The sequence below is a fragment of the Oscarella lobularis genome, chromosome 4 (genome assembly GCF_947507565.1).
Source record: "Oscarella lobularis chromosome 4, ooOscLobu1.1, whole genome shotgun sequence".
Lineage (NCBI taxonomy): Eukaryota > Metazoa > Porifera > Homoscleromorpha > Homosclerophorida > Oscarellidae > Oscarella > Oscarella lobularis.
The window spans coordinates 660,393-683,678 of NC_089178.1; the positions used below are offsets into that span (position 1 = coordinate 660,393).

The 23,286-nt window shown below is 48.4% G+C and overlaps 10 protein-coding genes across 13 annotated transcripts; 6 read left to right on the forward strand and 4 right to left on the reverse strand.

Moving 5' to 3' along the window:
* Positions 1-1,059: 1,059 nt before the first annotated feature.
* Positions 1,060-6,494, reverse strand: LOC136186443 (uncharacterized). Its single transcript, XM_065973789.1, has 13 exons — positions 6,447-6,494; positions 6,055-6,244; positions 5,293-5,427; positions 4,884-5,231; positions 4,559-4,828; positions 4,229-4,504; positions 3,896-4,168; positions 3,503-3,670; positions 3,269-3,445; positions 3,034-3,213; positions 2,698-2,979; positions 2,509-2,638; positions 1,060-2,337 (listed from the first exon to the last, which is right to left on the reverse strand). The coding sequence occupies exons 1-13, from the start codon at positions 6,477-6,479 to the stop codon at positions 1,143-1,145; spliced, it is 3,657 nt and encodes a 1,218-aa protein (XP_065829861.1). The 5' UTR covers positions 6,480-6,494; the 3' UTR covers positions 1,060-1,142.
* LOC136186462 (glycosaminoglycan xylosylkinase-like) lies at positions 5,882-8,076 on the forward strand. The gene is made up of 7 exons (XM_065973813.1): positions 5,882-6,507; positions 6,563-6,920; positions 6,971-7,258; positions 7,310-7,419; positions 7,474-7,555; positions 7,616-7,675; positions 7,730-8,076. The coding sequence occupies exons 1-7, from the start codon at positions 6,270-6,272 to the stop codon at positions 7,950-7,952; spliced, it is 1,359 nt and encodes a 452-aa protein (XP_065829885.1). The 5' UTR covers positions 5,882-6,269; the 3' UTR covers positions 7,953-8,076.
* On the reverse strand, positions 7,941-9,475 carry LOC136186481 (translin-like). The gene is made up of 6 exons (XM_065973841.1): positions 9,009-9,475; positions 8,864-8,954; positions 8,718-8,814; positions 8,548-8,663; positions 8,418-8,497; positions 7,941-8,220 (listed from the first exon to the last, which is right to left on the reverse strand). Exons 1-6 carry the CDS (start codon positions 9,081-9,083, stop codon positions 8,014-8,016), a joined length of 666 nt encoding a protein of 221 aa, XP_065829913.1. The 5' UTR covers positions 9,084-9,475; the 3' UTR covers positions 7,941-8,013.
* Positions 9,124-10,882, forward strand: LOC136186468 (uncharacterized). The gene is made up of 7 exons (XM_065973823.1): positions 9,124-9,579; positions 9,637-9,719; positions 9,769-9,916; positions 9,971-10,186; positions 10,239-10,379; positions 10,522-10,599; positions 10,655-10,882. The coding sequence occupies exons 1-7, from the start codon at positions 9,145-9,147 to the stop codon at positions 10,709-10,711; spliced, it is 1,158 nt and encodes a 385-aa protein (XP_065829895.1). The 5' UTR covers positions 9,124-9,144; the 3' UTR covers positions 10,712-10,882.
* LOC136186473 (palmitoyltransferase ZDHHC12-B-like) lies at positions 10,608-13,655 on the reverse strand. Of its 2 annotated transcripts, XM_065973830.1 has the most exons (7): positions 13,554-13,655; positions 13,463-13,496; positions 12,822-13,394; positions 11,817-12,720; positions 11,631-11,764; positions 11,302-11,573; positions 10,608-11,129 (listed from the first exon to the last, which is right to left on the reverse strand). In XM_065973830.1, exons 4-7 carry the CDS (start codon positions 11,905-11,907, stop codon positions 10,796-10,798), a joined length of 831 nt encoding a protein of 276 aa, XP_065829902.1. In that variant the 5' UTR covers positions 11,908-12,720; positions 12,822-13,394; positions 13,463-13,496; positions 13,554-13,655; the 3' UTR covers positions 10,608-10,795. The 2 variants fall into 2 exon arrangements, with proteins under 2 accessions (XP_065829902.1, XP_065829901.1); XM_065973829.1 differs by lacking the exons at positions 10,608-11,129; positions 11,302-11,573; positions 11,631-11,764 and having other exon boundaries at positions 11,948-12,720; positions 13,554-13,649.
* On the forward strand, positions 13,200-13,971 carry LOC136186482 (uncharacterized). The gene is made up of 2 exons (XM_065973843.1): positions 13,200-13,387; positions 13,445-13,971. Exons 1-2 carry the CDS (start codon positions 13,200-13,202, stop codon positions 13,917-13,919), a joined length of 663 nt encoding a protein of 220 aa, XP_065829915.1. The 3' UTR covers positions 13,920-13,971.
* Positions 13,972-15,207: 1,236 nt separating this feature from the next.
* LOC136186464 (protein odr-4 homolog) lies at positions 15,208-17,376 on the reverse strand. Of its 2 annotated transcripts, XM_065973815.1 has the most exons (13): positions 17,167-17,375; positions 17,051-17,117; positions 16,947-16,996; positions 16,651-16,865; positions 16,558-16,594; positions 16,255-16,494; positions 16,148-16,201; positions 15,980-16,096; positions 15,846-15,918; positions 15,685-15,794; positions 15,548-15,626; positions 15,396-15,497; positions 15,208-15,345 (listed from the first exon to the last, which is right to left on the reverse strand). In XM_065973815.1, exons 1-13 carry the CDS (start codon positions 17,260-17,262, stop codon positions 15,269-15,271), a joined length of 1,317 nt encoding a protein of 438 aa, XP_065829887.1. In that variant the 5' UTR covers positions 17,263-17,375; the 3' UTR covers positions 15,208-15,268. The 2 variants fall into 2 exon arrangements, with proteins under 2 accessions (XP_065829887.1, XP_065829888.1); XM_065973816.1 differs by lacking the exons at positions 15,208-15,345; positions 15,396-15,497 and having other exon boundaries at positions 15,548-15,632; positions 17,167-17,376.
* Positions 17,377-17,517: 141 nt separating this feature from the next.
* On the forward strand, positions 17,518-18,231 carry LOC136185732 (folate receptor gamma-like). Its single transcript, XM_065972913.1, has one exon. The coding sequence runs from the start codon at positions 17,518-17,520 to the stop codon at positions 18,229-18,231; it is 714 nt and encodes a 237-aa protein (XP_065828985.1).
* Positions 18,232-19,317: 1,086 nt separating this feature from the next.
* On the forward strand, positions 19,318-21,566 carry LOC136186459 (serine/arginine repetitive matrix protein 2-like). The gene is made up of 9 exons (XM_065973810.1): positions 19,318-19,379; positions 19,433-19,483; positions 19,542-19,889; positions 20,005-20,403; positions 20,453-20,800; positions 20,853-20,960; positions 21,015-21,137; positions 21,191-21,287; positions 21,347-21,566. The coding sequence occupies exons 1-9, from the start codon at positions 19,319-19,321 to the stop codon at positions 21,486-21,488; spliced, it is 1,677 nt and encodes a 558-aa protein (XP_065829882.1). The 5' UTR covers position 19,318; the 3' UTR covers positions 21,489-21,566.
* An 86-nt stretch (positions 21,567-21,652) lies between these two features.
* LOC136186472 (uncharacterized) lies at positions 21,653-23,241 on the forward strand. Of its 2 annotated transcripts, XR_010669727.1 has the most exons (5): positions 21,653-21,714; positions 21,767-21,832; positions 21,881-22,228; positions 22,316-22,891; positions 22,951-23,241. XR_010669727.1 is itself a non-coding variant. In XM_065973828.1 (3 exons), the coding sequence occupies exons 1-3, from the start codon at positions 21,868-21,870 to the stop codon at positions 23,136-23,138; spliced, it is 1,125 nt and encodes a 374-aa protein (XP_065829900.1). In that variant the 5' UTR covers positions 21,824-21,867; the 3' UTR covers positions 23,139-23,241. The 2 variants fall into 2 exon arrangements, 1 of the variants encoding a protein (XP_065829900.1); XM_065973828.1 differs by lacking the exon at positions 21,653-21,714 and having other exon boundaries at positions 21,824-22,228.
* Positions 23,242-23,286: the final 45 nt, after the last annotated feature.

The following is a 23,286-nucleotide window of genomic DNA, read 5'->3' on the forward strand; positions in this document are numbered from 1 at the left end:
GTGGAGTGGGTCATCTCGCATCGAAGACGCAGGCCTCGTCGCCGACGTCTCGATGCAGGATAGTCAGAGCAAAGGCGGAAGAAAGTGTCTGATTCTCGCGTCGTACGATCACGTATCTTCGACGTCGAGATCGAGAGAAATGTGTTATGGGTGCGAATGTCTCGCACGACGGGCGCATCTCTCGCGTCGTACGATCACGAATCTTCGACGATCGAGAGAAATGTGTTATGGGTGCGAATGTCTCGCACGACGGGCGCATCTCTCGCGTCGTACGATCACGAATCTTCGGCGATCAAGAGAAATGTGTTATGGGTGCGAATGTCTCGCACGCCGGGCCCATCTCTCGCGTCGTACGATCACGTATCTTCGACGATCGAGAGAAATGTGTTATGGGTGCGAATTCTCGCACGACGGGCGCATCTCCGGATCGTCCGTCGCACACTGTGCTCACGCGAGTGGAGTGGGTCATCTCGCATCGAAGACGCAGGTCTCGTCGCCGACGTCTCGATGCAGGATAGTCAGAGCAAAGGCGGAAGAAAGTGTCTGATTCTCGCGTCGTACGATCACGTATCTTCGACGTACGATCACGTATCTTCGACGATCGAGAGAAATGAGTTATGGGTGCGAATGTCTCGCACGACGGGCGCATCTCTCGCGTCGTACGATCACGTATCTTCGACGATCGAGAGAAATGTGTTATGGGTGCGAATGTCTCGCACGACGGGCGCATCTCTCGCGTCGTACGATCACGTATCTTCGACGATCGAGAGAAATGTGTTATGGGTGCGAATGTCTCGCACGCCGGGCCCATCTCTCGCGTCGTACGATCACGTATCTTCGACGATGGAGAGAAATGTGTTATGGGTGCGAATGTCTCGCACGACGGGCTGATCTCTCGCGTCGTACGATCACGAATCTTCGACGATCGAGAGATATGTGTTATGGGTGCACGACGGGCGCATCTCTCGCGTCGTACGATCACGTATCTTCGACGATCGAGAGAAATGTGTTATCCTGAGTATAGATCATAGATAGTGGTGCGATGGTGTGGCGGTACTGTACCCGACAATATCTTCATTTCTACTCTTCGCTAAAAAGACGTGATACTGTACCGAATAGCCTAGAAACCAAAAAAAGTCTAATTACAATTCCGTTTCTGACCTCCGCCTGTCTACAGGTGGCCGCTTTCGACCGTCCGGCGCAGAAGGCAGTCGCTGCGCACGCGACGCGCCAACCGGCCGCCGCACAACGTGATTCAATTGATACCCTTTATCAAACTCCGGTTCATCTTCAAAAACATCATCCAGACTCTCCGACTTAGCCTCCGCCAAAGGCGTTGTCGCCGCCGCCGCCGCCGCCGCCGTAGCCAATCCACGATCATGACGGAAATCAGCCGGAACGGTTTTCGCCATTAGTTTCGGATCGTAGCTCAACGTTCTCTTGGGCGGCTCTCTAGTCGTCGGCACGGGTCCCCTCGAAGAGGCCATACTGCTCCCAGATGGTCGATACCGCTCCAGCTGGCCTACGCCAAAATCGCTTGCCGCCGGCGAATCGTACGGCTGTCGTCGACGATTCGGCGTCATGTCGATCATGGGTATGCCGCCGTCGTTGTTTACACCACTCCCGATTCCCGGCTCCGAGCCGCTCCACGGATTGCGCGGATTGGGACTGCCGAGACCGCGATCGTGCGATTTCGCTCGCGGTAGGGTCGGCGTCAGCGTCTGATCCGATTCGCCTTCTCCGCCTTCGCGATGTTGTCGCAGTCGCGGAAGACTGCCAACTTTGAACGTTGGCGGCGAAATCGTTCCCGCCGCCGCCGGAGACGTTATAGCCGCTGTCGTCCCGGCATTTCCCCGACTCGAACCGCCGCCGCCGCCGCCGATGACGCGCGTGGCGTCCGGCGTGAGAATTCCGCGCGCGGCGCCCGGCGGCGCCGACGCCTGACGATCGTACGAACGGGACGACGACGATCGATTGGGCGTGCGCGGCGACGACGTAATTTTCTTCATTTGAGGCGAATTGCGATGGTCTTCGAGGTTGAGCGTGAGCGGGCGCGGTCGACGTCGACCGGAATTAGACGTCGAGCCATTTCGGTCTAATTTCGGTGACTTTGAACCAACGGTCGGCGTTGACGCCACCGGCTCGTTTTCTCCGACGGAATCCGCTACTGATTCCAGTTGAGTTCGATTGGAAACCGTCTCGTCGTCGGCCACCGAACCCGATTTTGAATTATTGCCTAACGACGTATAGCTGACCAACGTCGGATCAGATGATTCTGACCCGTTCATCATCGATCTGGCTCGAGTTAGATGCGACTCCACTTGCACCCGTTTTTTGCTTCACAGACAAAGAAAATAATTAGAAAGCTGTTGCAAGTAGTAGGCTAATAGAGCAGCAAACTACTATCTAGGTTCTACATTAGCACAAGCAGCTGCGCTAAATTGAGTAGAGAAATCATGGGTCGAATGCCTACTGTCTACAACTACGTCGCGCGTAGTCTCGTCTTACTTGATATTCAGCTTGGGATACCGATTTCTCCGAATCCAAGCCAATGACCAGACAATCATAACAATGACAGCAATAGCAACGACGACAATAATGGCAATAATGACGTACAGGTACGTCGGAAAACTTTCATCTAAAAAAGAAAGGAAAGATCAATAATACGGCCGCTTTTCGAAAAGGAACCGTCTTTACCCTCAATCTTTAGCTCAGCTGTTCCACGATACTCGTTCGCGCGACAGGTGTACGTTCCTTCGTCAGCGGACGACACGTCTTTGATCATCAACGTCCCATTAGGATTGATATTGAATCGTTCAGAATCGGCGGCCAAAACGGCGAGACTTTCGAGACTTTCAGAATCAACGTCGCGAAACCACGTAACCTTGGACGTCGACGGCAAGACGCGACATTCAAACACGGCCGTTTCGCCGCTCGAAACGCTGACGTCTTTCGGCTCGAGAAGAGGTATGGTAGCATCTACAAAGCAACGTCTCGTGGCTAAATCTTAAAGGAGTAGGATTACTGCCTTACTTGGACAAGCCGCTAGATTGCATTGGCCGCTGTCCACGTACGTGCCGTCCAGTGCTAGGCACAGCGCTCGGGAAACGGTTGCGTTCGTCTCGGGATTGACGCAGCTGCGTCGTCGCGCTCTCAGGGCCAGGCCGCACGTCTCCGGACAGGCCAACCATTCTCCCCACAGGCCCCATTCAGCTGAGTGAGAGAAAGATCGCTTAGAATTCAAGTTACGCGATGGGGGACGACAAACCAGGACAGGCTTGGACGTCGGGACAATTTTCTTCGTGACGGCTCGATTCGCTGCAAGGTTTTCCTCCGTTCGCCGGAACGGGAAACGTGCACGTTCGCGTTTGAGTTCGCACGGCGTTTGTACCGCACGACCTCGAGCACGGGCTCCAAGAACTCCAGTCCGACCAACCGCCGTTAACTGAAGAAAGAACAGAGTTTCTTGCGCAGAAAGAGAGGGACTCTTCTCAATTCTTACTTGGACAAGGCGTGTTGGAGCTGCATTCTCGCGTCTCCGTTCCCATTCCCGTACAATTGCTGCCTCCGTGACGCGGCAGCGAGCACGATCTGTTTCGCGTTTGAGTTTGATGACCGCAGGTGACCGAGCACAGTGGCCACGACGACCACTGGGACCAACTACCGTCCACTTTACATAGAAAAAAAGCACAGACCAATCAGTTCCAGAATGTCTCTATCTCCCTAAAAGCCCTCAGTAATCTACACTGTGTCCGAAATGGGAACTAAAGCATAACGAGAAAGGCGTGTTACTAATGATAAGTAGCGCCCGCGATCGGAGACGAACGAGTAGAACTGAAACTGACTTGTGCAGTTATTAAAACATATACTAAGGATTCCCGTTTACTCAACTCACCTTGTAGTAAAATTTGTATCGTTTCAGTGGCCGGTTTGCCTATTCCATTCTCGGCGGTGCAGGAGACGGTAGCGTCCCCGCGCGGTTCAATTCGAATGGAACCATTGCTAAAAACCGTGAAACCGTCGGCCGGAGATGGCGACGAGCCGGAAGCCCAGGAGGCATTCACTATCCACCGAATAACAGGATCCGGTCGACCCGAAGCTTGACATGTAACGTAAACCGGATTTCGAGTGACGATCTGACGCCGACGCGGAAGGATTCTCGGAGGAACTAGTACCGAGAAGAAAAGCGATACGAGAGGAGACAAAACAAGATCGCAACTCCGCTTACCTTGAACAATAATATTGAATGTTTCTCTCGCTGATCCATAAGAATTTGATCCCATGCAATAGAAGAGACCCTGTTGGCCGTCGCGTATGGAACGAAAGTGCACCAATCGATCAGAAATGAACACGTTCGTCTGATTGATTGTCGCCAATGATTGCGTGACATTATGGAACCATTCAAAGACGAGATCGGGAAATCCAGTGACTGTACAGTTTAACGAAAACGAGTCATTTTCTGTAAACGTTAAATCGATTGAAGGACGGAGCGCCGCCGGCTTTTCTATAGAACAAATTATTAATTAAGAAAAAAATTTTTCGGCAGGCAGACTATTACCATATACGATGACGTTAATTTGTAGGGATGCCCATCCTGCGATATTGGACGCATTGGCTTGATAACGACCAGAGTTCTCTTCGGCCGCACTGGCGAGATACAGAACAGTTCCTTGATTTTGCAAAGCAAACGAACCGCCAATGGGGTTTCCGTCCCCTTTGACCCACGACACCGACGAAGGCGGGAAGCCGGTCGTCGCAACGACGAGACGCAAAGGCTTGCCGCGTTCGACCTCAAAAGCGAGCTGATCGGCCGAAATTGTCGGAGTCGCTTCGAAAGAGAGAAAAATCGAGAGACGAACGTTTGAAGGTCGATCGTTTCATACCCGCATTGCAGTCAGTCGATTCGACGTCGTCCAATGCGACGGGCCCGCACAATGACGACGAATCGTTCAATATTTCGAATCGTATCGAAACGGGCGCGATTTGAATTCGATTCGTTCGCAGTTGCGCGACGGGACGCCACGACCACGCGGGCGCGCACGTGTCGTTCGACGACGTTCCGTTCCACTTCCGGTCGATTCTCCACACCGATTCGTTGCCGATCGACGCGCGAAGCGCGCCGGAAAAGTCGTCGGGGAGTCGATAGCGGAAGGCGAGACGGCAGAGCGGCGCCGCGTAGAGCGCAGGGCTGGATAGGAGACCGCTTTCGCCGCGTAAGTAAACCACTCGTCCTGGATGGATTCCGAATATAAACATTAAGCCGAAGGTATCGTTTTTCAATTCGGCGTATACCGGACGAATTTCCATCGCTGTCGACGGCACGCGTCGCGTTCGTGTCGAGACTCGCGACGCGCGCGACGGTCCAGGCGTCGGGAGGCGACGACGACCAGCCGCACAAATTGGACCGTTCGAAACCGCAGGAGACGTCTGGACAGCGAGAGAGAGTGAGCGAGCGAGATAAAACGAGGAGTACGTGTGACAGCTCTCGTGGCGGTAAAGTAGGCGGGCGCGGTGTCAATTAGACGAAAGACGAAAAACAACGTGCGAAAGCCACACACGTTCTCGAGGCGCGAATACGGCTCTCGCGTCCTACTACAGTTTTTTTAGAAGACTACGACTTCGCAAGGACCTCGAACGATATAAAACCAATAAGCGATCGAGTGACGCGGACGCTTTATGAAGCTAATTTGACGGGCACCAGGCCAAGCCAAAGAGACCGATGCGCGTCCGCGGGGGGGAACGGGGGGAACGACGTACGAACAGACGTCTCCGTAAAGTCGCGGGCGATGTTTTTAGTCTTGCTCTCGATCTTCTAATCGCTCTGCTAACGAAAACGGCGCTCACCGCGACAATAGGCATTTACGCAAGCCCGTCAAGTCGCAAAAACAAAGTCTAATCTCTTTTCGACGAGGCCGTCGCGGAGGGGGCGATGGAACGCGCACGCGAGCGAGCGAGCGAGCGAGCAAGCCGCGCGGCCAAGGGAATTCGTTTCGTGCACGCGAATAGGCTTGGTTTGGAGCCGCCTACTGGCCCCGAGGGTAAAACTATTGTTACCTCGAGCGACGACGAGACGAGCGTAGAGGAGAGCGACGAGTCCGAAGCCGAACGTCGTCGCTATCGTCGCGCTGTGCGTCATCGCGATCGACTCAAAACTACTGGAGAATTCGAGTAGTTTGCTCGATTCCTTTGCGACGACTTTCGAGCCGCCTGCTAACGGGCCGTTGAAAGGAGGAATATGGACATCCTACACGTAATCAACGTAAACATGCATGAATTCGTGCATGCGTATTGCGAGTCGAATCGGGTTAACGTGTTTAATCTATTGGCGTATGAAGTGCCTGCAGAGGGTGCTCTTCTTTTGCGTTTGCGGCTTTGTGGTGAGCCTCGTGCTTCTTTTGAAGCGTTTGCATTACGAGGTGGAGTCAGCGAATGCGTCGAACAGCTACCTGTGGACCTTGCGAAGAGTCGTTGGAATGCATTTCGGCAACCGAGAGTCTCCCAAACCGAGTTAGTCCATATCTTTGACCAAAACACACTGATGCATCCCCCTCCTCCGGATTAGAAGCGACGCATGACGTCAAAACTGAAAAACCCCGTATAACAATAATTACCTTACCCCAATCAACGCCATCCCCTTGGGAAGAGTACAAAACGTGGGTCGAGTCGACTCAGCTCTATACAAAAGAAAGTCTCGCCGACGGCACAATGAGACGTCTGCTCAACTCAATGTCAACTAAGCCTATCGTAAAAGCTCTTGTCGGCTACAGGGGCACTCAACTCAAAGCCACCTTTATACTAAGAGGCGAACAGAAAGTCGTCTTCAAGCCAATGCGATACAGCAGAGATACTGTCATCACTGGCAATCCATATAGTGGATACGACAGACACAATGCCGAGATAGCAGCATTTTATCTAGATGGGTACGGTGGCAATTTTTGAGAAAGCGTTTTAGGCGAGGACGTGTTTTTAGATTATTAGGATTTAGGAGAGCTCCTCCTGTCACCGGTAGAATTGTCGACTTGACCCAGGATGTCCTACCGGTTGCGGAGAAAAAGCTCTCCGATACATTTTTTCGAGACGAAAACACGGGCAACGTTTGTTTCTACGGGGTCTGCTATTATTGTAAGAGGTCAGATCCCGCCTGCGCTAAAGGACACACGATGGAGGGATCTGTCACGTTGTGGCTTCCCGCCGAAAGGAAACTCAAAACGTGGCCTCATCCGTGGAGACGAACGTACGTAGAGGGAAGGAAAGCGAGGTAGGAATAGGAGAAAGGGAACGATTGCGAGACTAGGTGATACTTTGTTAGGTGGGAGATAAATGAGAACTACTGTAAGGCCGTCGTTACTGGGGTGCCCTATAATAAGGGACGGCGTCTGCTCGATGTAATGGACACGGCTGTGTTCGACTATCTAATAGGTGGGTGGTGAGCGGTATCATAGCCGAACGTCGTTTATCCTGTCTTTTATGCAGGGAACGCAGATCGGCATCACTACGAAACGTTTGAGAGGGACGGTAATGATGGAATGCTCTTGCACTTGGACAACGCTAAGAGGTCAGGGAATGGAATGACAAAACTAAACTGCCGTTTACCTTGACAATATTTGTCGCTCAGCTTTGGCAATCCGAATCACGACGAGCGTTCCATACTGGCTCCAATATACCAATGTTGCCTGTAAGTCAAATCTAAGTAACATTTATTCATTCTCTTTTGCAACGAGACGCGTAGAATTCGTCAGCAGACCTGGAGACGATTGGTTTTGTGGGCAAGAAACCCGAAGTCGTTAGGGGATCGGTTGCGCGAGGCGATGTCTTCTGACTTTGTTGCACCGGTGCTCGATGACCGGCATTATGACGCTATCAACCGTCGCCTCAAAAAGGTCGTCGATACGATTAGAAATTGCATTTCGAAACGAGGAGAGAATAATGTACTTAGAAACGACGGATTTTAGTTTGATTTTATTTTTTGTCCCGGGACGAAGACGAGAAAACGCAATGAACCCTCTCTTACCTCTACGATTTGAGACCGCGGATAGTGATATCATAAATAACTTCTTCCACTTTTTTGATGTCGTACTTGAGACCGTCGAAACGCTTTCTCAGCGCGTCGTTCTTCAAATTGAGAAGTCGAAATCCGTCGTTCAGTTCAGCGAGAAACGCGGAAATCTTAACGGGACGACCGTAATCTCCAGCCGTCACGCTATTCACAGCAAGTCGAGTCTAAGTAAGAGAGAGAATAAGGTCTCATGTACTTTGATTGCAAGCCGATTAATCAGACAGGTCTACATCCCTTGGGTATCAGTATAATGCAAACTAAATAAATACATAGTATTGTGGGCCGAACTGTTGGTCAAAATTTTAACTAAAACAGGCTCTCTGTGCCAAGGTGCTGACTCCCTTACTACAGCTATACTTACCAACTCCGACGCAAGAGTAAGTAAACCCATCAGAAAGTCCTCCAAATCGACGTGAAACCCATTCGACGGCGAGACTTCAACTGAAAAACACAACTCAATAGTATGCCATAGAGACGCGAGTACACTTTACCTCCCAACAAGGCACCAAGATCTTCGCGAGTGGCCAGCGTCTCCTTTTCCAAGTAAATAAGAAGTGCCGCTAGAAAGGTTAGTCTCTGAGTCACATTCCTCCAATGATCATGAAATCTGCAAAAAAGTAATTATTTAATTAACAAAAATCGCCCCCAATTCCTACAGTACCTGTAATATTCGTTCTGGGGTACTTTGTGTTTCAGATCAGCGTACTGCTCTCTAACGGCTGCGAATTTTTCCCGCGATTTTGCGCACAAAGACGGAACTACACAGTATTTCAATCTATTCGCCTGCGCTATCGTCGATGCTCCTACTGTCCACGGACGACGTCTTGTGAATGCTCTGAAGGCCGTTGAGAATTTCCCTTCCCGTTTGGTCCAATTCCCGAACTGATTTTCGAATTTCCTGCAGTGGATTCAAGACTAGACACTCGGACAACTGTCAAGTGCACATTTATACCTCTCGAACGTCTTGCTCTTGCACAAAATAGTCCTGGCAAGCGAAAAAAAGGCCGGTTTCGGACTGCGCCGCCATGCGTCGAGAAGAAGCGTGCGCTGCGCGTAGGTGCGCAGGCTACGGCGCATTGGTGCGAGTCATGGACCAGCGAGACAAATTGGCCGACGCCCTGCTCTTAGCCAAGCAGCTCCGCTCGTCCGTTCATCGCACTTTCGAGGGACTCGTCTCGCGCTATGTGTCCTTTGCGGAGTCGACGCCACTAGAGCCCCAGCCAACCCAACGGAGGCATCAGCGGCAGAACCTGCAAATCCAGGAAGAGCAGCAGCAATCGTCTCAGCCACCGGTAGTCCAACAACAGCAGCAGCAGCAACAACAACAGCAACAACAGCCGCAGCAGCCTCCACAGCAGTCACAGCAGCAGCAGCAGCAACAGCAGCAGAAACAGAAGCAGTCGTCACAGCAACAGGAAGAACCGTCGACTCAACAGCAGCAGCAGCCGTCTCAACAGTCATCTCAGCAGCAGCAGCAACAGCAGCCGCAGCCGCCGCCGCCGCCGCCGCCGCAACCGTCTACGGTACACTTATGGCAGAATTTTTTCCATCTTATGTTTCTAATTAATTAAATACCTCAGCAACAATCCAGAGACGTACTTGACAAAAACAATCTGTTGAGGACGCTGCGTCGAAATTTGACTCACGTGCAGAAGTCTTTGACGTGAGCTGTAGAGATGTATTCAATACATTGTCAACTTTGTGCTACGTAGTGACCTGGAAAAAACGGTGACGTCGCTTGATAAGATGGAGTGCACGCCCTTGGCTTTGGGAAATAGCGGCCTTCTGAGCATGGACGCTGATCACAGCCAATTGGCTCTCTACAGTAATCTTATAAGAGGCCAGGAATGGCATAAGAGGGTAAATAATTTAAGAAGATAACCTCGTTTTTTTCTGTAAATGAGTTGTGAGAAGGTGAAAATGAATGCCGACGTTTTAGCTGGTGCGATTAGAAAGAGAAAAGAGAAGACGCTGTTGACAGAAAGTCTGGCTAAATTTCGAAGGGATGACACTGATGATGACGACGATAATGATTCAAAGCTGGAGCATTGGCTTGCTCGCTTGCAGCAAGACTATCCTCAACTGAAAATTGAACAAGTATCAACACCAGAACATTTGACTGTTCTCCACGTGAGAAACGTCTCATCGGGTGGTTTGACTATTTGATCATTCTCCTTCTTAGATTGTCGCTAGGAAGGCGTTTGCTCTATTTGCTGCCTTGCATGGTCTCCAGATAGAAAAGGTAACAATTCTCAGTCTCCAAGAATGCGCAAACGTCAAGACGGCATTGTGGAAAACGTCCAAGTACGAGACCTTCAAACAGGCAAGTAAAACTACTCAAGCCTGAGTTATTCGGCAAGCCTATTTTCTGGAAACCAACGTTTCAGTAGTTTGGGAACCGTAGAATACCTCAGGCTTGATTGCAATAAAACACACTCCTATTCTTCTATTTGCCTGCCAATCAGATGACAGATGACGGCACCGCTGAAGTCCTCAGGCTACAGCTACAGCATCCGCCACATGTTGCACTGGAAAAATTTCTGGTCAGTGAATAGTTAGAACGATGGTTCCCCTACATATTTAGTTTGTCTTCTATAGGAATGGATATCAAGTCAGTCTACCAGTCCCATTCCACTACCAATCTCTTTGCTATAAAAAGGAGTTCACTATATACGTATTATAAAAATAAACTGCTAATAGACTAAGTACATTAGGTACAGTAGATTGTAATAGATTTAATTAAACGAGAGAGCTAGCGGAATTTCGTCTAACTCGCTTCCCTTTGAGATACGGTGCCCAGTCCTTCAGCTTGCAATAGCAAAAGAACGTTACAAAATTCGAAATGACTCCCTCATCGAACGGACTCTCGCATTCACTGTATGCCTTGAGATATGATATTCGCGTGTGCTTGACAAATTCCCACGTTGTCAGTCCCGTGGCAATGAGGTACACGTGACAAATGACCAGTAGGAGAACGCTGAGAGCACCACACAGAAGAACGAGTATATCCAACGTGTATATGAAATTAGTATAGACCCACTGCGACCAGGTGTCTCTCTGAACCACAGCTGAGCTAAAAAATAAAACGTTCATCATATAGGTATCTTCACAATTACAATATGACAAAATAGTATTGTGAATAATACATTCATCTGACGTCACCGATTAATCTTATGCCATATGGTGTGTGGGTGCGCCCCTCGGTCCCACAATGGCGTGATCGCCGAAAAGAGAATTTCTCTTACCACGTTATTTTGAGCGCCCAGCAGACGAGAACGGACTCGACGATCAGAAAGATGACGTAGTAGCGATGATTGCGCTCGCCGACGCAATTCGCTATCCACGGACAGTGGTGATCGTAGCGTCGAACGCATCGATTGCAGTCGAGACAGTGCTTCGCGCGCACCGGCTGCACGACGAGACAGATGTCGCACAGTTGAGGACTGTAAGCGAACGATTGCGACGACGGCGACGATTTTTCGCGATTCGATTGGACCAGCGCGCGATACCCTTCGATCTAAGGGAGAAGGGAAGGGTAGTCGGGTTTAGGGGGAAAACGATTTCCGATAATTACTTTCGCGTCGTCGCGAGTCACGAAACCCGGGTTCATGTTGCTCGAAATGAAGTAGAACGCGATCGAAAGAAGAACTAGAAGAAGCATCGCCGCCGGAGCCCGGTAGCGCTTCTCCTGAAGCGCTCTATTCAGTTCTGAGGAAATACGGAAAATGTTCCTCGAACGGGGGACTCGCGTCGGACTTACCGGTATCCTGCACCAGAAGACTGCCAAAGATGAGCAGCGTTAAAACGCAGTGAAACGTTCTGACCGCGAAACCGTCCGAGAAGCAACCCATCCCTTTCGATGTCAACTCTAATCCCACGTGACCAGTTACGTCATCTCTCAAGGACTCGGTGACGTCCACCCCCACAAAAAAATAAGAACATGACTGCAAATATTCGGTTTTATAGTTTCTGGAATCGCTTGCGCACTATCCCCTCACAACGATTCAAAACGACTTCGAGATTGTCATAGGCCAGCGCATCAATCTCACATCGTCGCTCTGCCATGTCAGCATCTGCCATTTTGAAATAGTTCATTGCGACGAGCACGCGATCGTCTTCGAAATCAAACACTTCGGCGACTTCTCGTTTCAACTTGACGACATTTTCGTGATTTTCGAGTGGCTGACTCAACTGCACTGACGTCGTCTCGTCAACCTTACTCAGAATGATCAGCGGCACGCAATTGCGCGACATCATGTATTCGAACACGTCAATCATATCGGCAACGTTCTCCTCTTCCAAATCGATTAGATCCAATTGAGGCATGACAAATACCACAGCATGCATGGGAGCAGGGCACTCGTCTTTGCCGTCAATGAACCAATCGGCCAGTTCTCTTGTGTAGACGTTGCCGGTGAAACCGTGACTGTCCCACAGGTTGAAGTGGGGCGTCACAGAATAACGAGTAAAGCGATCCTTTGCGGACGACTCACTCTCCCCGTCCAGGTGAGTGACTCTCGAATCTTTTGCCGATTGGAAAGCGGTCAATGTAGTGGCAACGATCGATGACTTGCCGGATTTGGGTGGACCGAAGAAGAGGACGTTGTACGCCTCAACAGTCTCGTCGGGGGGCTTACACTCAGCCATACCACCATTGTAGTGACCTAAGAAAGGAAATCTCACTTTTTCAGCTCATCCTCAGCTTAATTATTAATTTTATTAATTTAATTTCAATTTTTATAACTGGCGTTGAAGTTCGTCTTACCGAAGTTCGTCTTTATTGGAAAGGTCTCCTCTGCCACGCCCCCGAGTCGTATAACGATCTCATCACGAAGGTTTCTCGCTCTCGCATTTGCCTTCGGTTGCGCGCTTAGAACCGCTTCGCCTACGCCGTTGACTTCGATCGTCGATAGGGTTCCTTTCGCTTCGTCGTAGTAGTCGTTCGCTTCCAAAACGATTTCCTGTTCGTCGATGGGAGAATCCGTCCTGTTCGTCACTTTGATTCGAATCAAGTTGAGATCTCCAACTTTTCCGCCGGATTCCTGCTCGAAAGAGGCCTCGACGGAGACATTAGGCGCTGGCGACCCCTCCTCGGCCATTTTACTCACGTGCTGTACGGAAACCAAACACCTAGCGCGTTAGAATGGACGAACTCGGAGAACGACTCTACGCCGTTCTTTTCGACGATCATCCTCTGCTGGCACCCAAACTGACCGGCATGATGCTGGAGTTATCAGAAGAGGAGATCCGAGAAACAATTCGAAATCCCGAAACAAGGTGTCTAACAGTGGAACGCGCCGTCCAGACTTTGCTGCGAAGCCGACACGATGGGTATGACCTAATTAAATAAGACGTCAACTGAGAAAACTCGTCTTTTTTTTTGTCTAGATTGAATGAAGATCTCACCTTTCCACTGGAGCAGTATCTAAGGGATGGTATGCTGACACATAAGGAAACGGCAGATCAGAAAGCTTTTCTCGGAGACAAGTTGTTTTACCTGATCCGGTATTTGGAAGGCGAGAAAGAAGACGAAGGAGACGAGGGAAGAGTCGATGATGCCACAATCAGTAAGATCACCGGAGTTCTCTTGGAAATGAAAAGTGAAAACGTTATCAAACTACTCGTCGGCGCCGAGCCTCTAAAGGAGAAGATAAGAGAAGTTAAAAATTTGATAGGCGGCTCGGTCGATGTTGGAGATCAGCTGTTTGAATTGGTGTCTAAAATGGAGCCAAGTCGGGCAGAAAAGATTACGGGAATGCTATTGGAAATGCAACCTGATGATATAAGAGCGGCTATAACGTCTCGCGCTGTGCTGCAGCAAAGCGTCAATAAAGCTGTGCAAATATTAGAACAAATGAAATAGTTGTAAATAGTCTAAAAGACGTGGAGGCATCAAATTAAAAATAAGAATTTTAGTAGAAGAACTAGTGGGGCTGGCGGCACTGCAGAGCCTCTAAGCTGCAGAGCCTCTAAGGTTCCTAGTCTGACAGATCCCTGTGTGTTTATCCTATTACCTCATATTGTAGGCTCAAGTGGAGGCAAGTTGCTCCGAGCTTTTTCTGTTTTGAACAGTGTCCTGCTGAATTTCTCACGTGTCTTTCAGACGTGGCGGAGAAGAGGCACGACGTGCCTAGACAGACTGATGACCTTCGTTTTCAGCGTGAAATGAAGGCAAATTCGGAACAGGATCAAAATCTTCTTTGCAGGCCGATCTAAAGAAATTGACCTCGTGAATCATGCCGATCCTGTAGATCTGAGTAGCAATGTCCACGTCGTATCTGAAGCAGTTCGCCCGTCTCACTACGACCATTACTCAGTTTCTCACCTATCACCGTGAGCTTCCACAAATTTCTCCCAGCTACTATCATCGTCGTAGCCCCTTATCCAAAACGAATACAGATTGCCGTTAACGGCGAAACCCTCCAGCTGTTCTTTCAGCCACCTCCACAGCATATTACACGGCATCATAGCGATGATTACGTAGTAGGACGGAAAGCCGGCCAAGACGTTAGGAGCGAGCGCGCAATAGTCTGCCGCAGGTTGCCCTAGAGCGACTGCGCCCGGTCGGTCGATGTGCCACTGCTCGAACATTGCGTCTACGTGCAATCTAAACATCTAAATCGGGAGTTACGAGATGGGAATCAAAAGCGTTTCGTCTTACCGTAGCCTTTTCTTCGGCGAACGCCTCCAAATCAGGAAGTTCGACGCCAGCTTTCTCGCTAAGAAGCTCTAACGTTTTCATGCCTACAGTAGATTACGAATTGTTTAGTGGCTGCGTACAGTGTAGACTCTACTGTGCGTAGAGGCGGTCTAACTTCGATAACAATAGACGGCATCCTGTACGGTGTATCCGCCGTACTCCCTCGGGTCAAGAGAGCCGTTTCTGATTCCCAAGATGAACTTTGTGTTGAGCGCTTTTTCGGCCACGTCGCGAGTGCTCTCGAAGAGATCGCGAGCGAGTTGACGAGATCCGTTCGCCTACGAAAGGCTTCAGATCGAAGCAAAGTCTCTACAACGCGACGAGATCGGCTACCAGGTCGTTGCAATATCGTTTCTCTCTCGAAGGATGTATATATATACACGCAACGTGCCAACAATGGGCGGCGAAACGAAAACAGAAGCGGTGGGAATGACGGGCGATCGCATGTGTGTGCGCATACCAGAAACCTTATTTATTTATTTTTCGACGAAAGAATTTACCTTCTTTGAGAATCAGGTCATCAGCACATACGCCAATACTCCGAGCAGTGCCACGACTGCAGAAGCGATAGCATAGAACCCAGCTGAAGCTGAAGAAATGGCTTGGAAGATTTCTTGGACACCATTGGAAATAATTTACTTTTCGCTGAATCTGACGTCCTTTGTTGCTTAGTTTGCTGTTGGGGCTCGGAAGCGGTATCCTTCGTTTGCGGCTCTTCTCGAGTTTCCTCTTTCAAAGAATCTGACAACAATAAATAAATTATATTGGCAATAAATTATCGAATTTACTACCAGGGAAGTGCTCTTCCGACCAAAGGCGATCAGCTTCAACTTCTACGTCAAGCATCTCTTTGAAACGTTCCACCACATCCTAAAACTAGAATTACACCGGTCTTGTCTAAAAAGAATCCTCATTGACTGCTCCTCGCCTTATCAGACTCATCCCTAAACGCGTAATCGCAGGCAGAAAGAAACCCCTGACAAAGCGGAGCAAATATTCGTCTGGGAAAGCCGTGTCTTCCGCCTGCCAGCCGAGTGCCTTACAACAACAGTTCACAAGAAAGCGAGAGGCAGCAGATGTAAGCGTCACCTCCGTCTCTAACGTCTTCGACGAGCAGTTGGCATCTCGCAAGAAGGCTTCGGGTTAGGTCTTCTCTAAGAGCCTGATATAACGAGAGAAAAGGAATTAACTAAAGATGAGAGGAGTGCATCTGTCCTTTTTACTTGTACAGCCTCGCCTATAGTCGCCTTATTATGAACGTACGCACAGCCATGAATCGATCCTTGTAAATGAACTAGAAACGACGCCTCGACGGATTTAAACGACGTTTCAGTGAAAGTCTAGAAATAGCTAAATAAATTCATTCAATCTATACAGATAAGAGTGCGTACTTGCGGCAGAAAAAAATTCACTTCGTGTTCTTTCTTTTCCGTTCCTTTTCCTTTCTAAAAGATCATTACAACTACTATGACGTTGAAGTTCATATTTTCTCACTCACGTGATGACCTGATTTTTCTATAAGATCATCACTGGATTTCCTCTCGCCATCGAAGAGGAACAGCGAGTTGGACAGGGACTCAAGTCTTTGTCTCAAATTGCCATAAAGAGCTCCCACGTTTCCCTTGAGAACGTCCTTCTCAAGAGCGATGCTTTGATTGTCAACGTAAAAGGAGCAGAACAATCGATGCCACTTGGACAAGAACGACTGAATTTTCAATTCCGCTGGCCTGGCAGTGGACTAAAACCCACAGTTGCATAACCAATTCAACAATACATAAATAAATAAATAAATAATTTCTACCTTCTGATCTGATATGTCCAACGTTCTACAAGTATTCCTAAAATATCATATCGTCTCATTAGCGAGCGCCGTCTCGTCAAAATTCACGCCTACTTTCTCGTAGACGAGCAAATCTGCAATACAATTCGATCGCTAATCTTCTCCTCCGTCATTTCACATCCAACTTTGAGTTCATAGGCGCGATCGCACGCCCGGCACGTGTTGAAGACAAGCTGACGTAACTGAGCCTGAAAGGCGCGCGCGGCGTCTGGCGCGGCGACGACGTAAACGCCGACGACAGTCAGTCCACCGGGTAACATACGCATAACCTGATGGAGAAGGAATATAAATAATAATTATTTTATTTTTTCAGATACGAATCCATAACCTTGACAGAGTGACTGACTCACCTGCTTCGCATGTTCGATGGCCCACTTGTCGTCGACTGCAATCTTTCCACCTGAAAAATTTTACTTTGACGACTTTTTCAATGCTTCCAAGCGTCTAGCTGCACCATCGGACTCGTTCTCGTCCTGAGGAGTCGGGATCAAGCAGGCTACGTAGTCTCTTCGAGCGGTTAGCTACGGAAAGGACGCTGTGGCGAGTTCTCAATCTCAAGCAAGCTTTTACGTGTCCAATGAGAAGCCCAAATTCCCACGTGCCCTTTTCGATCAGTGAGTGGATTCGCTTCTGCGCTTGGTCTTCCAAAAGTACACTTCGTCCCATGATCACGTGACAATAAGAAACATCCCGTGTAACCAGAAATAGAGGAGGAGGGTTAGCATGGTAATGTACTGTAAATATTTAGCATTAAATGTGTTATAACACGCATGCCGTGTCACGAACTACTGCAGTGCGAGGCTCGGTCTCTTCGTTTCTGCGTGCGGGTTGCGACGTCCGCGCAAAACCTCACTTTGATATCTACAGAACGGACGTGTATAGATTCAGTTAGTGACCATTGTGTGATCCAGTCTGTATACAATGCATCGCCTCTTTTCGCTCGTCTTCGCTCTTGCCGTCGCCATCTCGTTCGCCAACGTCATCGTCCCGAAGACGTGCATACCCAGCGGCTACTATCACAAGCCCGAACCGTCTAACGAGACAAGCGCCAATTTCACAGGAGCATGCGCCACGTGGAAATCCCATTCGTGCTGCACAACGCAAACGGCTCAGCTGATCGACGCGCGCGGCGATCGCGATCTCTACGACTTCCACTGGGACGACTGCGACACAATCTCCCCGGCGTGTGAGTATTACCTCAAAGCGGAGAGCTGCTTCTACGAGTGCAGTCCGGATCTGGGTCCGTACTCGGCAGGCGGAGGTAAGATTCGTCATGTGCCTATATGCGCAGACTACTGCGACGCGTGGTTCGAAGCGTGCCGAAGCATCAAATTGTGCGCAGCCAACTGGCTCGAAGATTTCGTTCAAGAGAAGAACGGCACCCGTTATCACTGCGTCAATCGGACGCAAGCTGCTTGTCGCACGTTCGAGCAAACGTACACGAACGGAAAGGGGCTTTGCGAGATCATGTGGGGCCAGTCGTTTCGCTACGAAACGAGCACGTCCGCAACGTGTTTTCGAATGGATTCAGCCACTTCAGCTAGCAGCTCTGGATGTGTCGTCACGGCAACGCGCGCGTTCACGGCTGTCACCGCTATCCTCCAGCTCTTCTGTCTCGTGATTTACTGTTTTTGAAGGAGGGAACTTGACGTAGTCTACATAGTTTTGAACTCGTATTGTCGTAGTAGACTAGTCCCTGTGATATGTCGCAAAATAAGAGCTGTTGTGTGGCTCATAGCCGCTGTCCCATACGTGCTCCGTCTGATTCGAAACAACTACAAACGACGCTCGAAAGTCGGGCTTGCTCTTACTGTACGACTTCACTTTTAGACTAGTCTCTAGTGGCCGGATCTCTCCAAAGGAGCAATCGATTGGGACGGCAGGTGGAAAAATCCAGATCGAGCGCGCTCTGCGAGACAACATAGCCACGTAAGAACTTGAGCAGACCGGATTCCGTAGTTCCACGATTTGATACGAACTGCGCATGTCTAATTACTACATCCTGTATTGACGTTGCACATTTCGTCACAATTCCGAGTCGTCATGCTACTGATTGGATTTCTTGCGTTCATTGCATTGACTGCGAGGGTCGCTAAAAAAGCTGTTGAGACCCACAAATTGAAAAAAATTGCTAAAGGTTTTTTGAAGAAATTGATTTTCTACAGGTACACGATTAATTCCTACAATAGGCTTTAGTTTAGTTGTGACTTCAACGAAAGGAAGATACTTGACCCATCAAAGTATGCCTGCACATGCAAAGCTACCGTCCTCGGTCACTTTGGGGCAATACTCGGATCCGAAGTGTACTTCCTCCACAACAGAGAACCGCATAAGAGTAAATGCTTGAAAAGGAAACTACGTACTAGGAAAGGTGTCCAAACAATGACGAATTAAGGGCACTAAATGCGCGTATACGGGTGTACAAGAAGAGGGAGACAAAGCAGCAAAGAAACTACTAAAACGAAGACGAGGAAAATCTCCGCTCAACAACGAAAAATCAACTGACCGTCGAACAGGACCCAACAGTAAGACTGAAGAAAAGGACGAACCTAGATGATTCTGACTCTGCTAGCGCATGATAGCCCAAAGTCTAAAAACCTATAAGTACGATTGCGACACGCGACGTTTCATTTTATCCACAGTAATTTAATAAGCGAATCGTCACCTAATTGCTTGCGACATAAAACGTTTACACTATGTCGTCACAATTGTGTAGTTTGCCATGCGTTATTGCACGTACCTCTTCGGCCTCTTCCTTTTACTCGTCGTTGCTCCACCTAGTGGTATGTAATTCCAGATGTAGAATTAGGATGAATTTCGAGGCGAATGTTGCCAGTTAATGGTTGGGGCAAATACGAATACCACGGGCATCGCCACCTGCCTAAAGGTTAGACGTTTTTAAAGAAATTGATTTTCTACAGGTACACGATTAATTCCTACGATAGGCTTTAGTTTACTTGTGACTACAACGAAAGGAAGATACTTAGACCCATCAAAGAAGTATGCCTGTACATGCAAAGCTACCGCCCTCGGTCACTTTGGGGCAATACTCGGATCAGAAGTGTACTTCCTCCACAACAGAGAACCGCATAAGAGTAAATGCTTGAAAAGGAAACTACGTACTAGGAAAGGTGTCCAAACAATGGCGAAGACCTGCGTGTTCAAATACTCTCGGAAAAATCCCACGATGTTGTTTCGCTGCCAGATAAAAGTAGAAATTCGCAGACGTCACAGAAAGGGAAAACTACTGCGACCAGCGCTCATAAAAAGCTACCATATGTCCATAAAAAGAGGTGAGCATTGGTAGAGAGTATGACCGTGCATGCATCTACTACAGTGTTCAAAACGCAACCTTTAGTCGTACAAAAAAAAGCACAACGTTAGCTTATAAGGATTTTTTTATTGCAGAGGCTAAAAAATCTCGTCAGGTTAAAAAAGGCCGCTCTCGCCCGGCTAAAAGAGGCCACTCTCGTAAAAGGGGCCACTCTCGTAAGAGGGGTCACTCTCGAAAAAGGGATCACTCTCGTAAAAGAGGCCGCTCTCGTCATGCGAAAAGAGGCCGCTCTCGCCAGGCTAAAGGAGGTCCCTCTCGTTCGGCTAAGAAGGGTTCCCTTCGTCCGGCTAAGAAAGGCCCCTCTCATCAGGCTAAAGGAGGCCGCTCTCGTTCGGCTAAGAAGGGTTCCCTTCGTCCGGCTAAGAAAGGCCCCTCTCATCAGGCTAAAGGAGGCGCTTCTCGCCCGACTAAAACAGATTCCTCCCGTCCACTTAAAGCTATGGACACTCACAGATTACAGAAAATCCCTAAAGGTTTTATCAAAAAATTGAATCCTAACGTTTTCAGAAAATTTTGTTCCAGGCTTTGGACTAGTCGTGACTACAACAAAAGGACGCTACTTACACCTATCAAAAAAGTATGTCAGCGCGTGCAAAGCAACCGCTCACATTCCCTTTGGGAGAATACTTGAAACGAAAGCCTATTTCGCTGAAAACAAAGAACCTCGTATTAGTAAATGCGTGAAAGAAGCTCTAGGTTCTATAAAGGGCATTCAAATAAGGAGGAGGACCTGCGTGTTCAAGCCTTCTCTGCAAAATCCCACGATGCGGTTTCGCTGCTCGATGAAAGTAGAAATTCGCAGGCACCGCAAAAACGGAAAACTCTTGAAGCCACCGCTTATAAAGACCTACAAATTGTCAATAAAAAAAAGTAAGAAGTTCACACAAAATCCACTGTACGTAGCCAAGACGATGTGGTGCAGATATTGACGAGTGTAAAATCGGCGCAGCGAAGTGTCCCAAATCGAGCCGGTGCACTAACACGCCAAGCGGGCATCGCTGCTGTCCTACTGGAAACAAGCACTGTGAAAGTAGACTATCACATACACGTAATCTTACATCTGTACGGTAGTCTTTCTCTACAGTGGGAAAAAGCAAAGCACCTCTAGTCGACGTGTCAGCTACCAAAGTAGGTGCGTCTACTAAGAAGGCACCAGCTCAAGTCGGTGTGAAGAAAGGAAAGAAAACTTCGGACAAGAAATCTAAACGTTATAGCTAACAGCATTAGGAAAAAAATCAATTTTCTCATCTGTGCTTGCAGGTTTTCCCGTTGCGATTGTTGCCGGCTCTGTCAGCGGAGCAATTGCCGTTGGGGCACTGGTTGTCCTTGTACTTTGTTGCAAGTCAGGAAAGAGAAGGTCTAGACGCGATTGAAAGAAAAGAATTAAGGGCACTAAATGCGCGTATACGGGTGTAGGAGGTACAAGAAGAGGGGAGACAAAGCAGCAAAGAAACTACTAAAACGAAGACGAGGAAAATCTCCGCTCAACAACGAAAAATCAACTGACCGTCGAACAGGACCCAACAGTAAAACTGAAGAAAAGGACGAACCTAGATGATTCTGACTCTGCTAGCGCATGATAGCCCAAAGTCTAAAAACCTATAAGTACGATTGCGACACGCGACGTTTCATTTTATCCACAGTAATTTAATAAGCGAATCGTCACCTAATTGCTCGCGACATAAAACGTCTACACTATGTCGTCACAATTGTGTAGTTTGCCATGCGTTATTGCACGTACCTCTTCGGCCTCTTCCTTTTACTCGTCGTTGCTCCACCTAGTGGTACGTAATTCCAGATGTAGAATTAGGATGAATTTCGAGGCGAATGTTCCAGTTAATGGTTGGAGCAGAAGAAGAAGAAGAAAATACAATTACCTCGAGCATCGCGACCTGCCTAAAGGTTAGACGTTTTTAATTGATCCCTTAATTACGCGCATGTCTCGGCCAGGTTTTAGTCTCGAACTTCGTACAACGGCAAAGAGAGATTTCATAAACACCAAGGACAAGTACTACAACAGATGTAAAGCAAAGGCCGACACTGACTATGGATACATTAAAAAAGCCGTATTCTCGTCTTTCAATGGTGGACGTTGCAAATCTCCACGGATCAAACGGAAAAATAAAAGGCTAATTAAAAAAGCCGAGAGAAAGTGCACGTTTAAATGGACCCGAAGCCACCCCCTACTTTGGTTTTACTGCAAAATAGTAATCTTAGTCCAAAGAGAAAAGAAACGCGGAAAAACAGTGCGAGTGAACCCGCCACGCGAAGAAACATACAGATTAACCATACAAAAACGTAAGCCTCAAACACGCGATACATTTGATCATATACATATGTAATCCTACACGAAAAATTAAAATATAATTTATGGTTGTTTCGTAGCACTCGGACAAATGGAGGGGGAAAAATATTGCATGTGGTATACAATAGTATTGAAGAAAATGAAAGGAGGACTAGAAGAAGAAATTGTTGTAAAATCTCACTATAATCTATCGAAGATCAGTTGGGAGAAATCGGGAGCTACGTTTAGTATTCCACAAAGCCAAGCGACGAACTATGTGCTTCAATGCGAACGCGCTTGCTTACCTTCAAACCGTGGCCTTCGCGCGATGATGTGGATATACCAGAAAAGGTCGAAGTTCGGCAGCTTTGACCGATGCAAATCAGCGTACAGAGTATGGCCCTTGCCTAAAGGAGTTAGGGTGAGGTACTCGCATAACGTGAAATCAAAACTCGATTTCGTTAACCGGTCACCGAAATTGAATGGCATATATTACTGCGAGTCACTTAACCTGATAAAAACGCCGCCGTTTTACATAAAAATTGTTAACGACAGCGGGTGCAAATGGAATTGGAAAAAGTGCCACCGTTTTGCACGCTGCATCAACAAACGCCGTCACCGCGGATTTTGGTGCCACTGTCGTCCAGGTTTCAGGGGCAACGGACGACTGTGCAAAAGTACTTTTCAGTATACGAGGGGTCTGCGCATGCATGCGGTGTACTGTTGTTTTCGTTAGAGTTGAAAACGGGAAAGAAAAGGAAACCGCGCAAACCGCGCAAACATTCTAAAAAAATAAAATGGAAGCGCAAGAAAACGGGAAGGAAAAGAAAAAAAGGCCCAACAAAAAAGAAAAGGCGCAGATATTCTAAAAAAAGGAGAAGGAACCCCAAGGGCAAGAAGATTAGATGGGGCTTTGGTTGGTAGCTTTGTGTTACATGAGAGGTCAGGTCACGTCAGGTTTTTTGCGGAAAAAATAAGCCAAGTAGCGTGGTTAGGCAGTGTATTGAAAGAAAAATAAAAAAAAATAAATTTATCTGTCAACCCTCGCTCAATTAGGGGATACTTGTATGCG

Coding starts and splice junctions, on each gene's coding strand:
- LOC136186462 (XM_065973813.1), top strand. CDS start 6,270: ATGAATTCGTGCATGCGTATTGCGAGTCGAATCGGGTTAACGTGTTTA. Junction 7,420..7,473: donor TGTGTTCGACTATCTAATAG/GTGGGTGGTGAG, acceptor TCTTTTATGCAG/GGAACGCAGATCGGCATCAC. Junction 7,676..7,729: donor CCAATATACCAATGTTGCCT/GTAAGTCAAATC, acceptor CGAGACGCGTAG/AATTCGTCAGCAGACCTGGA.
- LOC136186443 (XM_065973789.1), bottom strand. CDS start 6,479: ATGCATTCCAACGACTCTTCGCAAGGTCCACAG. Junction 4,829..4,883: donor ATCGACTGACTGCAATGCGG/GTATGAAACGAT, acceptor TCTCTTTCGAAG/CGACTCCGACAATTTCGGCC. Junction 4,505..4,558: donor AATTAACGTCATCGTATATG/GTAATAGTCTGC, acceptor TTTGTTCTATAG/AAAAGCCGGCGGCGCTCCGT.
- LOC136186481 (XM_065973841.1), bottom strand. CDS start 9,083: ATGGCGGCGCAGTCCGAAACCGGCCTTTTTTTCGCTTGCCAGGACTAT. Junction 8,815..8,863: donor CAAGACGTCGTCCGTGGACA/GTAGGAGCATCG, acceptor AATACTGTGTAG/TTCCGTCTTTGTGCGCAAAA. Junction 8,221..8,417: donor TTACTCTTGCGTCGGAGTTG/GTAAGTATAGCT, acceptor TCTCTTACTTAG/ACTCGACTTGCTGTGAATAG.
- LOC136186468 (XM_065973823.1), top strand. CDS start 9,145: ATGGACCAGCGAGACAAATTGGCCGACGCCCTGCTCTTAGCCAAGCAG. Junction 9,580..9,636: donor CGCCGCCGCAACCGTCTACG/GTACACTTATGG, acceptor TAAATACCTCAG/CAACAATCCAGAGACGTACT. Junction 9,720..9,768: donor CACGTGCAGAAGTCTTTGAC/GTGAGCTGTAGA, acceptor TGTGCTACGTAG/TGACCTGGAAAAAACGGTGA.
- LOC136186473 (XM_065973829.1), bottom strand. CDS start 13,155: ATGGCCGAGGAGGGGTCGCCAGCGCCTAATGTCTCCGTCGAGGCCTCT. Junction 12,721..12,821: donor TCCAATAAAGACGAACTTCG/GTAAGACGAACT, acceptor TTCCTTTCTTAG/GTCACTACAATGGTGGTATG.
- LOC136186482 (XM_065973843.1), top strand. CDS start 13,200: ATGGACGAACTCGGAGAACGACTCTACGCCGTTCTTTTCGACGATCAT. Junction 13,388..13,444: donor CTGCGAAGCCGACACGATGG/GTATGACCTAAT, acceptor TTTTTTGTCTAG/ATTGAATGAAGATCTCACCT.
- LOC136186464 (XM_065973815.1), bottom strand. CDS start 17,262: ATGGGACGAAGTGTACTTTTGGAAGACCAAGCGCAGAAGCGAATCCAC. Junction 16,097..16,147: donor TGAATTTTTTTCTGCCGCAA/GTACGCACTCTT, acceptor AGCTATTTCTAG/ACTTTCACTGAAACGTCGTT. Junction 15,346..15,395: donor GACGTCAGATTCAGCGAAAA/GTAAATTATTTC, acceptor CCATTTCTTCAG/CTTCAGCTGGGTTCTATGCT.
- LOC136185732 (XM_065972913.1), top strand. CDS start 17,518: ATGCATCGCCTCTTTTCGCTCGTCTTCGCTCTTGCCGTCGCCATCTCG.
- LOC136186459 (XM_065973810.1), top strand. CDS start 19,319: ATGCGTTATTGCACGTACCTCTTCGGCCTCTTCCTTTTACTCGTCGTT. Junction 19,890..20,004: donor CCATATGTCCATAAAAAGAG/GTGAGCATTGGT, acceptor TTTTTATTGCAG/AGGCTAAAAAATCTCGTCAG. Junction 20,404..20,452: donor ATTACAGAAAATCCCTAAAG/GTTTTATCAAAA, acceptor ATTTTGTTCCAG/GCTTTGGACTAGTCGTGACT.
- LOC136186472 (XM_065973828.1), top strand. CDS start 21,868: ATGTCTCGGCCAGGTTTTAGTCTCGAACTTCGTACAACGGCAAAGAGA. Junction 22,229..22,315: donor CAGATTAACCATACAAAAAC/GTAAGCCTCAAA, acceptor GTTGTTTCGTAG/CACTCGGACAAATGGAGGGG. Junction 22,892..22,950: donor CAACGGACGACTGTGCAAAA/GTACTTTTCAGT, acceptor TGTTTTCGTTAG/AGTTGAAAACGGGAAAGAAA.